The sequence below is a fragment of the Oncorhynchus masou genome, chromosome 22, assembly GCF_036934945.1.
Source record: "Oncorhynchus masou masou isolate Uvic2021 chromosome 22, UVic_Omas_1.1, whole genome shotgun sequence".
Classification (NCBI taxonomy): Eukaryota; Metazoa; Chordata; class Actinopteri; order Salmoniformes; family Salmonidae; genus Oncorhynchus; species Oncorhynchus masou.
This window is the reverse complement of record NC_088233.1, coordinates 8,034,944-8,049,637: the sequence shown is the minus strand read 5'-3', so window position 1 is coordinate 8,049,637 and position 14,694 is coordinate 8,034,944. Positions and strand designations below refer to the sequence as shown.

Genomic DNA, 14,694 nt, shown 5'->3' with positions numbered 1-14,694 from the left:
GGAAAGTTAGAGGTCAGAGGTCAGACAGAAGTGGATATCTTTTCATCAAGTACATCTATCAATGAATGACGCTAGCTCTTAGATATTGTGGGCACCTGAATATGCCTTGTTAAAACACTGGCCTGAGAAACATTTTGATGTGTACTGTACAGTGTGTCTATGACATACAGTGCTTTCGAAAAGTATTCAGATCCCTTGGCTTTTTCCACATTTTGTTACATTACAGCCTTATTCCAAAATGGATTAAATAAAAAAAATCCTCAACAATCTACACACAATATCCCATAATGGCAAAGTAAAAACAGTTTTTTAGACATTTTAGCAAAGGTATTAAAAAAAGCTACAGAAATACCTTATTTACATAAGTATTCAGACCCTTTGCTATGAGACTCGAAATTGAGCTCAAGGTCCTTGGTCAGGGAAAACCAGACTGAAGCCACTCCTCAGAAGAAGGCACATGACAGCCCGCTTGAAGTTTGCCAAAAGGCACCTAAAGACTCTCAGACCATGAGAAATAAGATTATCTGGTCTGATGAAACCAAGATTGAACTCTTTTGCCTGAATGTTAAGCGTCACGTCTGGAGGAAACCTGGCACCATCCCTACGGTGAAGCATGGTGGTGGCAGCATCATGCTGTTGGGGTGTTTTTCAGCGGCAGGGACTGGGAGACTAGTCAGGATCGAGGGAACAATGAACGGAGCAAAGTACAGAGAGATCCTTGATGAAAACCTGCTGTAGAGTGCTCAGGATCTCAGACTGGGGCGAAGGTTAACTTTCCAACAGGACAACAACCCTAAGCACACAGACAAGACAATGCAGGAGTGGCTTCGGGACAAGTCTCTGAATGTCCTTGAGTGCCCCAGCCAGAACCCGGTCTTGAACCTGATCAAACATCTCTGGAGAGACCTGAAAATAGCTGTGCAGCGACGCTCCCTATCCAACCTGACAGAGCTTCAGAGGATCTGCAGAGAACAATGGTGGAAACCCAAATACAGGCAGAGTCATCATTTCCAATTAACGATGTGACATCACTTGATCAAGACTATTCTACGGCCCAGATTCTATTGTGTTCTAAAGGAGTCAGTTAGAAGACGTGAGGAGAACCATTTGAGTCAAAGGAACAATCGATTCATCATGCACATAATGAAATCAAGAAAATATTCCCCAGCTCTCTCTCGCTCTCATTCTCTCTCTCGTATTGCTTGGCAGACTGTTCCGTCCAACAATCTCTGTAATCTCTAAACAAACTCATACCACAAAACAAACTGAAAATGCTGAAATTCAACATGACTTCAGTGAAGGAGCAAATATGAATAACCTCCGCACACACACAAACAAGTGTTGAACAAATGATTGTGTTGTCTGTGGCTCCAGCTGTCAGTTGGTCAGACAGTTTACTGGTTTCCTACTGGGCTGTCCACCCATTAAAAATAGCATGGTTTCCTACTGGGCTGTCCACCCATTAAAAATAGCATGGTTTCCTACTGGGCTGTCCACCCATTAAAAATAGCATGGTTTCCTACTGGGCTGTCCACCCATTAAAAATAGCATGGTTTCCTACTGGGCTGTCCACCCATTAAAAATAGCATGGTTTCCTACTGGGCTGTCCACCCATTAAAAATAGCATGGTTTCCTACTGGGCTGTCCACCCATTAAAAATAGCATGGTTTCCTACTGGGCTGTCCACACATTAAAAAGAACATTCACAGAAGCTGAAATAACATTTTTAATTAATGAACTTTATGAATTAACCCATTAACACGAACGCACAGAGAAATCTGAACACAAAATAAAACAAAATAAATCAGAACCACTGAAGCATGAACTGACTTTAAAACGGACTAATAAGGAATGGCTCAAACATGGAAATGCATACACACACACACAAACACACACACACACACACACACACACACACACACACACACACACACACACACACACACACACACACACACACACACACACACACACACACACACACACACACACACACACACACACACACACACACACACACACACACACACACACACACACACGCACACACGCACACACTGGATTGACTGTCTTTGTTGTGTGCTCAGGGTCATTAGGCTAAGGGTGGGTACCTACCCCCTGACTGAAACATTTCCTCAGAACGAGACACACTACAAGCCTTTGTGCCCTGTGTAACACCATGCTTTAAGGGGCAAATCTGCACTTTAAACAATAACAACGTGTCCTCCCCGCCACTATTTCAGTAAAAAGCTGAGGGATCGGGCTAGAGAAATGTAACCAATCTCAAATTCATAGATGGGCGCAATGGATGCAAGGACCGAGGATCCATTATATGAAATTATAGTTTTCAACCATGTTTTGAGGGTAAACAGTCCAAAAATAGATGTAGCAACAGCAGATTGCCCTTTAACTGCTGTCATTTCCTCTACTCCTACTCCAGGTTCTTCAGCATCTGGGAGGAGCTATTCTAACTTACACCATCCAAAATGCATTACACGGCAGCTGAGAGATGTGTTTAAGAGGTTTCTGGTGTCCTCAAAGTAACTTTCACTTGGGGTTGGATGTATGTTCAGGAAAAAAAAAATACTATAAAGTTTGTATTGTATATTCTTACTCCAATCCGTTTTTTTTTTACCTTTATTTAACCAGGCAAGTCAGTTAAGAACAAATTCTTATTTTCAATGACGGCCTAGGAACAGTGGGTTAACTGCCTGTTCAGGGGCAGAACGACAGATTCTAGTCAGTCAGTCTGTCAGTAGTTTGTTTGGTTCTAGCCAGTCAGTAGTTTGTTTGGGTCTGTTTGGTTCTAGTCAGTCAGTAGTTTGTTTGGGTCTGTTTGGTTCAAGTCAGTCAGTCAGTAATTTGTTTGGTTCTAATCAGTCAGTCAGTAATTTGTTTGGTTCTAGTAGGTCAGTAGTTTGTTTGCTTCTAGCCAGTCAGTCTGTCAGTAGTTTGTTTGGTTCTAGCCAGTCAGTAGTTTGTTTTGGTCTGTTTGGTTCTAGTCAGTCAGTAATTTGTTTGGGTCTGTTTGGTTCAAGTCAGTCAGTCAGTAATTTGTTTGGGTCTAGTCAGTCAGTAATTTAACACACACACACACACACACTTTGTACACAAAGCCTTGTCGCACTGATGCCCTGTCTGCTGGACCTGCACCGCACGGCACTGAGGTCTGGCCACTTGTGAGCTAAACAGGACTAGACAATCATCTGACCACACACACACACACACACACCTGCCTATTAGCAAGCAGCAGTAGGACGAGCCATGGTAACATTAGATAGGAGATTAATACTCTCCTGTAGCGAATTGAGTTTTTGTACTGTGTGTAGTTGGACCTTAAGGTACCATCTATGGAACAGTATCAGTCTAAAGAGCATCATTAGTCTCTGACATACAGTTCTTTGAAGCACCATTCAATTACCAAACTGTTTTGGTTTGCCAGGACCTACAAGAGTTAGGGGTGAGATGAAGGAAGAGCAGGATGGGAAATGGAGGTATCACTGTAAAAAGAATAATCTAGTTGTAATGGTTTTCTTGTGGGTAAAGAGAGGCGGACCAAAATGCTTTCTGGGTAGTTTTGTACATCTTTAATAAAGATGAAAGTACTACAATTTACAAAACAAGAAACATGAAAAAACCAAACCAGTCCTATCTTGTGCCACAAACACAAAGACAGGAACAATTACCCACAAAACACAAAACAGGCTACCTAAATATGATTCCCAATCAGAGACAATGACTAACACCTGCCTCTGATTGAGAACCATATCAGGCCTAACATAGAAATGGACAAACCAGACACACAACATAGAATGCCCACCCAGCTCACGTCCTGACCAACACTAAAACAAGGAAAACACACACGAACGATGGTCAGAACGTGACACTAGTTGTTCAACAAACTGGTTGAAACTGGTAACCAGTAACTGGTTCCACAGACTTGTTAATTTACTGAACTTTTTGATCAAAGTGTTACCTGAATTTAAAACTTTTAATTGTCTCACAAAGACACGGCGAACCAAAAATCTCAAATTTGGACTCATCAGACCAAAGCACAGATTTCCACCAGTCTAATGTCCATTGCTCGTGTTTCTTGCCCCAAGCAAGTCTCATTTTATTATTGGTGTCCTTTTAGTAGTGGTTTCTGTGCAGGAATGCGATCATGAAGGCCTGATTCACACAGTCTCCTCTGAACAGTTGATGTTGAGATGTGTCTGTTACTTCAACTCTGTGAAGCATTTATTTGGGCTGAAATCTGAGGTGCAGTTAATGAATTTATCCTCTGCAGCAGAGGTAACTCTGGGTCTTCCTTTCCTGTGGCGGTCCTCAAGAGAGCCAGTTTCATCATAGCGCTTGATGGTTTTTGCGATTGCACTTGAGGAATCTATAAAAGTTCTTGAAATGTTCCCGGATTGACTGAGCTTCATGTCTGGAAGTAATGATGGATTGTCATTTTTCTTTGCTTATTTGAGCTATTTCTGCCATAATATGGACTTTGTATTTTACCAAATAGGGTTATCTTCTGTACACCACCCCTACCTTGTCACAACACAACTGATTGGCTCAAACACATTAAAAAGGAAAGAAATTCCACAAATTAACTTTTAACAAGGCACACCTCATGAAGCTGGTTGAGAGAATGCCAAGAGTGTGCTTAGCTGTCATCGAGGCAAAGGGTGGCTACTTTCAAGGATCTCAAATATAAATATATTTTGATTTGATTCCATATGTAGCGGCAGGTAGCCTTGTAGTTAGAGCGTTGGGCCATTAACCGAAAGGTTGCTAGACTGAATCCCCGAGCTGACAAGGTAAAAAATCTGTTGTTCTGCCCCTGAACAAGGCAGTTAATCCACTGTTCCTAGGCCGTCATTGTAAATAAGAATTTGTTCTTAACTGACTTACCTAGTTAAATAAACCTGTGTTATGTCATAGTTTTGATGTCTTCACTATTATTCTACAACGTAGAAAATAGTAAAAAAATAAAACATTGAATGAGTAGGTGTGTCCAAGCGTTTGACTGGTACTGTATGAGACAAGATGAGCAAACATATCAGACGTTTTCTCAAGTTGGAGCTAAGTTTGGGGCAACTAAACAGGTTTCTCAAGTTGGAGCTAAGTTTTGGGGCAACTAAACAGGTTTCTCAAGTTGGAGCTAAGTTTTGGGGCAACTAAACAGGTTTCTCAAGTTGGAGCTAAGGTTGGGGCAACTAAACAGGTTTCTCAAGTTGGAGCTAAGTTTGGGGCAACTAAACAGGTTTCTCAAGTTGGAGCTAAGTTTTGGGGCAACTAAACAGGTTTCTCAAGTTGGAGCTAAGTTTGGGGCAACTAAACAGGTTTCTCAAGTTGGAGCTAAGTTTGGGGCAACTAAACAGGTTTCTCAAGTTGGAGCTAAGTTTTGGGGCAACTAAACAGGTTTCTCAAGTTGGAGCTAAGTTTGGGGCAACTAAACAGGTTTCTCAAGTTGGAGCTAAGTTTTGGGGCAACTAAACAGGTTTCTCAAGTTGGAGCTAAGTTTGGGGCAACTAAACAGGTTTCTCAAGTTGGAGCTAAGTTTTGGGGCAACTAAACAGGTTTCTCAAGTTGGAGCTAAGTTTTGGGGCAACTAAACAGGTTTCTCAAGTTGGAGCTAAGTTTGGGGCAACTAAACAGGTTTCTCAAGTTGGAGCTAAGTTTGGGGCAACTAAACAGGTTTCTCAAGTTGGAGCTAAGTTTTGGGGCAACTAAACAGGTTTCTCAAGTTGGAGCTAAGTTTGGGGCAACTAAACATTTTAAGTCAGGTAACACTTTAACCCGAAAAGTTGTGTAAAGTAAACAAAAAACGCCTGTGGAACTAGTTGCTTAACAACAATAATGGAGGATGGATGAGGGGAAAGGCAGGGAAGGAACAGAAGGGTCTCTATTGTCTAATACATTCCGTGCTTCACCCTTACCCTCAAATCTGTAGGATCTTAATTGTGATATTACCATCACGGTTTTTCCTCCTTCATTTTCCATCGTGTCAGCATTCAGTAACGTACTAATTTAAGCAGAAATAGCGCCAACTTTGAAGCTTTAAAGCTATATGCTCCTTATCAGTGCAACCAATCTGGATGTGGTTCTGGATAGGGAGGCCCTCCTACTTCCATTCAGTTGAATACCTTTCTCCCACTGCACTAAACACACACACAGGCACATGCACACACACAGGCACATGCACACACACAGGCACATGCACACACACGGGCACATGCACACACACAGGCACATGCACACACACGGGCACATGCACACACACGGGCACATGCACACACACAGGCACATGCACACACACGGGCACATGCACACACACAGGCACATGCACACACACGGGCACATGCACACACACGGGCACATGCACACACACAGGCACATGCACACACACGGGCACATGCACACACACAGGCACATACACACACACGGGCACATGCACACACACGGGCACATGCACACACACAGGCACATGCACACACACGGGCACATGCACACACACAGGCACATGCACACACACGGGCACATGCACACACACAGGCACATGCACACACACGGGCACATGCACACACACAGGCACATGCACACACACGGGCACATGCACACACACAGGCACATGCACACACACGGGCACGTAGACACACGCACACACTCTGCACTGCACTAAACACACACACAGGCACATGCACACACACGGGCACGTAGACACACGCACACACTCTGCACTGCACTAAACACACACACAGGCACATGCACACACACGGGCAAGTAGACACACGCACACACTCTGCACTGCACTGCTGTTGTTATCTTCTCCACATCTGGAGCTAGAGTAGGTATTAGGTTGATTACTGGAAGAAGGTAGACGGAGTAGGTAGATTACTGGAAGTAACTAGACGGAGTAGCTAGATTACTGGAAGAAGGTAGACAGAGTAGCTAGATTACTGGAAGTAGCTAGACAGAGTAGCTAGATTACTGAATGTAGGTAGATGGAGTAGCTAGATGACTGAATGTAGCTGGACGGAGAAGCTAGATTACTGGAAGAAGGTAGACGGAGTAGGTAGATTACTGGAAGTAGGTAGATTATATGGAAGTAGGTAGATTATATGGAAGTAGGTAGATTACTGGAAGTAGGTAGATTACTGGATGTAGGTAGATTACTGGAAGTAGGTAGATTACTGGAAGTAGGTAGATTACTGGATGAGGTTGATTACTGGAAGTAGGTAGATTACTGGAAGTAGGTAGATTACTGGATGAGGTTGATTACTGGAAGTAGGTAGATTACTGGAAGTAGGTAGATTACTGGATGTAGGTAGATTACTGGAAGTAGGTATATTACTGGAAGTAGGTAGATTACTGGAAGTAGGTAGATTACTGGAAGTAGGTATATTACTGGAAGTAGGTAGATTACTGGAAGTAGGTAGGGGGTAAACTGCGGCTGAGAGAGAGAGCTGCCAGTCTGCTGGGGTAAGAGGGGGGGGGGGTGTATGCACGTCTGTGTCTCCATGTGTGTGTGTGTGTGTGTGTGTGTGCGTGCACATCAGTGTCTGTGTGTGTGTGTGTGCAAGTGTGTGTGTGTCTGTGTGTGTGTGTTTGGGAGGGGGTTGGGGGGTTGCTTGTAGAGTTCAATCAGAGGTTATTGTATGCCTCAGAACATTTAGATAAGCAAAGCGCAGGAACTGATGAGAAATCTCAGACCACATAACGATTATTCTTTCCTATCCTGTCAAAGGAGGTTAATTTAACGACATTTACTTTGGTTCATATTTTCGGGAAGGGTTGTTTGTGACAACGGGTGAGTGGGGGGGTTTGAGTGGGGGGGTGTCACACCCTGACCATTGTTTACTTTGTATGTTTCTATGTTGTGGTTGGTCAGGGTGTGATCTGAGTGGGCATTCTATGTTGGATGTCTTGTTTGTCTAGACAAGCGGGGGGGGTTCGAGTGGGGGGGTTGAGTGGGGGTGTTTGAGTGGGTGGGGGTTGAGTGAGAGGAAAAGGGACATAAAGTACCTTTTTTTGTTAAAGAACTGTGTCTAATGAAAAATATATCACATTTGTGGGGGGGGGGGGTTACACTTGTCCTTTAAGGTTGTCTGAGGTTGTGTGAATGTTAGAGGAGGCCCATTAGGCTTACTTGGAGGCTTTAGTGTGTGTGTGTGTGTGTGTGTGTGTGTGTGTGTGTGTGTGTGTGTGTGTGTCTGTGTATAGTATGACTCACTCTCCAGTCTCCTCTAACCACTTAGGAAGTGAAGTGCAGCGCCTGCAGACTGAGGCAGGGTGAGGCAGGGTGAGAAAGAATGAGGCAGGGTGAGGCAGACTGAGGCAGGGTGAGGCAGGGTGAGGCAGGGTGAGGCAGGGTGAGGCAGAATGAGGCAGAATGAGGCAGGGTGAGGCAGGGTGAGGCAGGGTGAGGCAGGGTGAGGCAGACTGAGGCAGGGTGAGGCAGGGTGAGGCAGGGTGAGGCAGACTGAGGCAGGGTGAGGCAGGGTGAGGCAGGGTGAGGCAGAATGAGGCAGGGTGAGGCAGGGTGAGGCAGGGTGAGGCAGAATGAGACAGGGTGAGGCAGGATGAGGCAGGGTGAGGCAGGGTGAAGCAGGGTGAGGCAGAATGAGGCAGGGTGAGACAGAATGAGGCAGGGTGAGGCAGGGTGAGGCAGAATGTGCAGAATGAGGCAGACTGAGGAGGGTGAGGCAGGGTGAGGCAGGGTGAAGCAGAGTGAGGCAGGGTGAGGCAGAGTGAGGCAGGGTGAGACAGAATGAGGCAGGGTGAGGCACGGTGAGGCAGGGTGAGGCAGAATGAGGCAGAATGAGGCAGGGTGAGGCAGGGTGAGGCAGGGTGAGGCAGGGTGAGGCAGAATGTGCAGAATGAGGCAGACTGAGGAGGGTGAGGCAGGGTGAGGCAGGGTGAAGCAGAGTGAGGCAGGGTGAGGCAGAGTGAGGCAGGGTGAGACAGAATGAGGCAGGGTGAGGCACGGTGAGGCAGGGTGAGGCAGAATGAGGCAGAATGAGGCAGGGTGAGGCAGGGTGAGGCAGGGTGAGGCAGAATGTGCAGGCTGAGGCAGGGTGAGGCACAATGTGCAGGCTGAGGCAGGGTGCTGTAAAATCAAAATACTCAGAGAGCTACAGTAAGGTGGAGCATCACAGTGCTCACCTACAGGATTTATGGTCAGACACATGCATTGTACATACACTCTGTTGAACGTCAAAGGTAAGAGCAGTTTAAATCAGCATCTGCGGTACTAAACGGTTGGGAAGACCAGAGTCTGTTGGGAAGAAGTAGAGTCTGTTGGGAAGAAGTAGAGTCTGTTGGGAAGAAGTAGAGTCTGTTGGGAAGAAGTAGAGTCTGTTGGGAAGAAGTAGAGTCTGTTGGGAAGAAGTAGAGTCTGTTGGGAAGAAGTAGAGTCTGTTGGGAAGAACCAGAGTCAGTTGGGACGAAGTAGAGTCTGTTGGGAAGAAGTAGAGTCTGTTGGGAAGAAGTAGAGTCTGTTGGGAAGAAGTAGAGTCTGTTGGGAAGACCAGAGTCTGTTAGGAAGAACCAGAGTCAGTTGGGACGAAGTAGAGTCTGTTGGGAAGACCAGAGTCTGTTGGGACGAAATAGAGTCTGTTAGGAAGAACCAGAGTCTGTTGGGACGAAGTAGAGTCTGTTGGGAAGACCAGAGTCTGTTGGGACGAAGTAGAGTCTGTTGGGAAGAACCAGAGTCTGTTGGGACGAAGTAGAGTCTGTTGGGAAGAAGTAGAGTCTGTTGGGAAGAAGTAGAGTCTGTTGGGACGAAGTAGAGTCTGTTGGGAAGACCAGAGTCTGTTGGGACGAAATAGAGTCTGTTGGGAAGAACCAGAGTCAGTTGGGACGAAGTAGAGTCTGTTGGGAAGAACCAGAGTCTGTTGGGAAGACCAGAGTCTGTTGGGAAGAAGTAGAGTCTGTTGGGACGAAGTAGAGTCTGTTGGGAAGACCAGAGTCTGTTGGGACGAAATAGAGTCTGTTGGGAAGAACCAGAGTCAGTTGGGACGAAGTAGAGTCTGTTGGGACACCACATCAAGACTTTGACATTTTGTTTTTCATCCAGTGTATATGAGTGTGCGCATTTGAGTGTGTGCGTGTGTGTGTATGTGTGTGTGCATACGTCTGTCTTGTGTGGGTGTGTGTATGTGTGTGTGTGTATGTGTGTGTGTGCATACGTCTGTCTTGTGTGGGTGTGTGTGTGTGTGTGTGTGTGTGTGTGTGTGTAGTTCCTTCTCTGTTGTCCGTTTGCATGTTGCTCCAGACCCACACAGAGGACCTAATGTTGCCAGGCAGTTTCCATTTACGGACAACACTTATGCTCAGTCAGAGAGGCCTTTTGTGTCGACCTGTCGTGTGTGTGTGTGTGTGTGTGTGTGTGTGTGTGTGTGTGTGTGTGTGTGTGTGTGTGTGTGTGTGTGTGTGTGTGTGTGTGTGTGTGTGTGTGTGTGTGTGTGTGTGTGTGTGTGTGTGTGTGTGTGCGCGTGCGTGTGTGCGTGTGTGTGTTTGTCTTCATTAGAGAGGCCTTTCATGTCCATGTCATGAGCGTGTTGAGGGGTAAAGGAGAAGGAGGATAGGAACATGAAGGAAGAGCACTGTTCTCTGTTCTGTCTGCGTTCAGCTTTTAAAGACAATGAGAATAAGCTCTCTCATGAATGTTTCAGCGCTGGTTCTTCAACATGGTTGTACATGGTTGTATGCACGCATTCCACCTCTCCCTCTCTCACACACACACACACACACACACACACACACACACACACACACACACACACACACACACACACACACACACACACACACACACACACACACACTATCATCTGTTATGCTACTTCTCGGTTAGATCAGCTTGTTAGATCAATTCATTTAGATCAGCTGGTTAGATCAGCTTGTTAGATCAGCTGGTTAGATCAATTCAGTTAGATCAGCTGGTTAGATCAGCTTGTTAGATCAGCTGGTTAGATCAATTCAGTTAGATCAGCTGGTTAGATCAATTCAGTTAGATCAGCTGGTTAGATCAGCTTGTTAGATCAGCTGGTTAGATCAGCGTGTTAGATCAGCTTGTTAGATCAGCTTGTTAGATCAGCTGGTTAGATCAGCGTGTTAGATCAGCTGGTTAGATCAGCTGGTTAGATCAGCTGGTTAGATCAGCTCGGATAGACCAGCTGGATAGATCAGCTGGATAGACCAGCTGTTTAGATCAGCTCGGATAGACCAGCTCATGCTAAAAACACAAGCAATAAATAATGTCACAGTAACCCTTTCATAGGAAATGTTGACCCTGTGGAGACATTCTCTAAACACAAACCGACCACAACTTCTTCTAATTACAAAACACAGACTATTAAAGGACATGGGATCCATGTGAACGATACCACAAGAACAATACACAAAACGGCATAACAGAGAAAGTGAGAGGCCTGTGTATAAATGACTAATAATATACTACGTATTGGTTCAGGGACCGAGGGAAAATACTGACTATATGAGACAGTGTTGGACTGTGGCCTTGTGTGGACGTTTTCAGCTGTTTTCATTTCAGTTTATCAGCATCATCTCAATGCTATGCAGCCTTCCCAAGACCCCCAGCAGCACACAGAGACACACAGAGAGACACACAGAGAGACACACAGAGAGACACACAGAGAGACACACAGAGAGACACACAGAGAGACACACAGAGAGACACACAGAGACACACACAGAGACACACACAGAGACACACACAGAGACACACACAGAGACACAGACAGACAGACAGACAGACAGACAGACAGACAGACAGACAGACAGACAGACAGACAGACAGACAGACAGACAGACAGACAGACAGACAGACAGACAGACAGACAGACAGACAGACAGACAGACAGACAGACAGACACACACACACACACACACACACACACACACACACACACACATATACAGACACAGACACAGACAGAGAGAAAGAGAGAGACATGCCTACTTAAATGAATGCAGCCACAATCAAAGCTCCCAGTTAAGACACACACCCCCCATAGGCCTACATCTGTATATTATAAACACAACTCTGATTCCTGTCTAACGGAGTGTCTTCCATGTTTTAGTTATTCAGGTTCATTCCTTAAGCTGGGGGGGGCAGCTAGCGGTTAGAGCGTTGGGCAAGTAACCGAAAGGTTGCTAGTTTGAATCCTCGGGTCTACAAGGTGAAAAATCCTTTGATGTGCCCTTTGAGCAAGGCACTTAACCCATGTGTTTATATTTATCCTGTGTTTGTTGCATAACCCAACTCCCACTGAGTTATGGAATTTGCTGATAACTTGAAAAACAATGTACTACGACTGTGATATGTAGTTGTATCACCTGGCTATTTTGAGATGAATGCACTAACTGTGATTCTGGATAAGAGCGTCTGCTTTTTAAAACGAAAAATGTAAAAAATGTAATTTCAATAAAAAGGGCACAGCATCTCTCTGGCCCACATGGGGCACAGCGTCTCTCTGGCCGACATGGGGCACAGCGTCTCTCTGGCCGACATGGGGCACAGCGTCTCTCTGGCCCACATGGGGCACAGCGTCTCTCTGGCCCACATGGGGCACAGCGTCTCTCTGGCCCACATGGAGCACAGCGTCTCTCTGGCCCACATGGAGCACAGCGTCTCTCTGGCCCACATGGGGCACAGCGTCTCTCTGGCCCACATGGAGCACAGCGTCTCCCTGGCCCACATGGAGCACAGCGTCTCCCTGGCCCACATGGAGCACAGCGTCTCTCTGGCCCACATGGGGCACAGCGTCTCTCTGGCCCACATGGGGCACAGCGTCTCTCTGGCCCACATGGGGCACAGCGTCCCTCTGGCCCACATGGGGCACAGCGTCCCTCTGGCCGACATGGGGCACAGCGTCTCTCTGGCCCACATGGGGCACAGCGTCTCTCTGGCCGACATGGGGCACAGCGTCTCTCTGGCCCACATGGGGCACAGCGTCTCTCTGGCCCACATGGGGCACAGCGTCTCTCTGGCCCACATGGGGCACAGCGTCTCTCTGGCCCACATGGGGCACAGCGTCTCTCTGGCCCACATGGGGCACAGCGTCTCTCTGGCCGACATGGGGCACAGCGTCTCTCTGGCCCACATGGGGCACAGCGTCTCTCTGGCCCACATGGGGCACAGCGTCTCTCTGGCCCACATGGGGCACAGCGTCTCTCTGGCCCACATGGGGCACAGAGCCTCTCTGGCCCACATGGGGCACAGCGTCTCTCTGGCCCACATGGGGCACAGCGTCTCTCTGGCCCACATGGGGCACAGCGTCTCTCTGGCCCACATGGGGCACAGGGTCTCTCTGGCCCACATGGGGCACAGCGTCTCTCTGGCCCACATGGGGCACAGCGTCTCTCTGGCCGACATGGGGCACAGCATCTCTCTGGTCGACATGGGGCACAGCGTCTCTCTGGCCCACATGGGGCACAGCGTCTCTCTGGCCCACATGGGGCACAGCGTCTCTCTGGCCCACATGGGGCACAGCGACTCTGGCCCACATGGGGCACAGCGTCTCTCTGGCCCACATGGGGCACAGCGTCTCTCTGGCCCACATGGGGCACAGCATCTCTCTGGCCCACATGGGGCACAGCGTCTCTCTGGCCCACATGGGGCACATGGTCTGTTTCCATAAATGACTGTCTGCTGGGGCGTACTGCTTCGTTATGCCACAGTATGCCTCTGGGTTTAGCATGTTATAGTAAAGTGAACCCATTTCGACTCCAATATCCTACTGATGACAGGCATGTTGTGATTATCACTATGGTGATCACGGTACGATTGCAATTTCATTACAGACTTCTTTTTAAAACCCATTCTAGGAACCCCATAGCACCGTTCTAGAATTCCATTGTGTTCTAAAGGGTTAACCCACACTGTATTTGTACTGTTGGATAGTTTGACAGGGGTTAGAGGTAAGGACCAGAGTTGGGGCTCAGTACTGTAGCCTACCTGCAGACGAGCGGTTCGTGGAAGGGTTTGATGCTGATGCTGGCCCGGCGTACTGGTCCGGGTTCGATGGTGGGCAGGCCCGTAGCTGAGGTGGTGGTGGTCCATGTAGAGGAGGTCCTCCTCAATAGCACCGGGTGCAGGCTACGCCGCAGACGCTATAAAACGCACAACATTATACAATGATCTGTTAGATAAGCAGCTATGCGATGTTCATGTGCTACGCCGCAGATGCTACAGCGGAACAAATAAAGCAACAACTGATTTGAAAAATGCCCATACTACATTACTTATTGGTATAAGTGTGGATATTGTGACAAAGCTAGTGTCTCTTTACACATACGTAAGATGTATAGAGATGAAAGAGATTGAAGAATCAGAGAGTCTGCACACTCAGGGGAGGGCTGTATGAGTTCCTCATCATTCTAGTGGGCTATTTGGGTGGGCTGTTGTTGACACTATTTCATTGGATTATCTCTCTCCTCTCCTCTCCTCTCCCCTCTCCTCTCCTCTCCTCTCCTCTCCTCTCCTCTCCTCTCCTCTCCTCTCCTCTCCTCTCCTCTCCTCTCCTCTCCTCTCCTCTCCTCTCCTCTCCTCCCTCTCCTCTCCTCTCCTCTCCTCTCCTCTCTCCTCTCCTCTCCCCTCTCCTCTCCTCTCCCCTCTCCTCTCCTCTCTCTCCCACCCCTGTCTTCTTTCCCTGGGATTCCCAGTAGCGATGCTGC

General features: G+C 47.2%; 1 protein-coding gene across 1 annotated transcript in view; it reads right to left on the bottom strand.

Moving 5' to 3' along the window:
* Positions 1-14,694, bottom strand: part of LOC135508953 (cGMP-inhibited 3',5'-cyclic phosphodiesterase 3A-like) — a 247,376-nt gene that overhangs the window by 25,013 nt on the left and 207,669 nt on the right. The window contains exon 5 of the mRNA XM_064929192.1: positions 13,976-14,130. Coding sequence (XP_064785264.1) covers positions 13,976-14,130 — 155 coding nt within the window. The remainder of the gene's footprint in view (positions 1-13,975; positions 14,131-14,694) is intronic.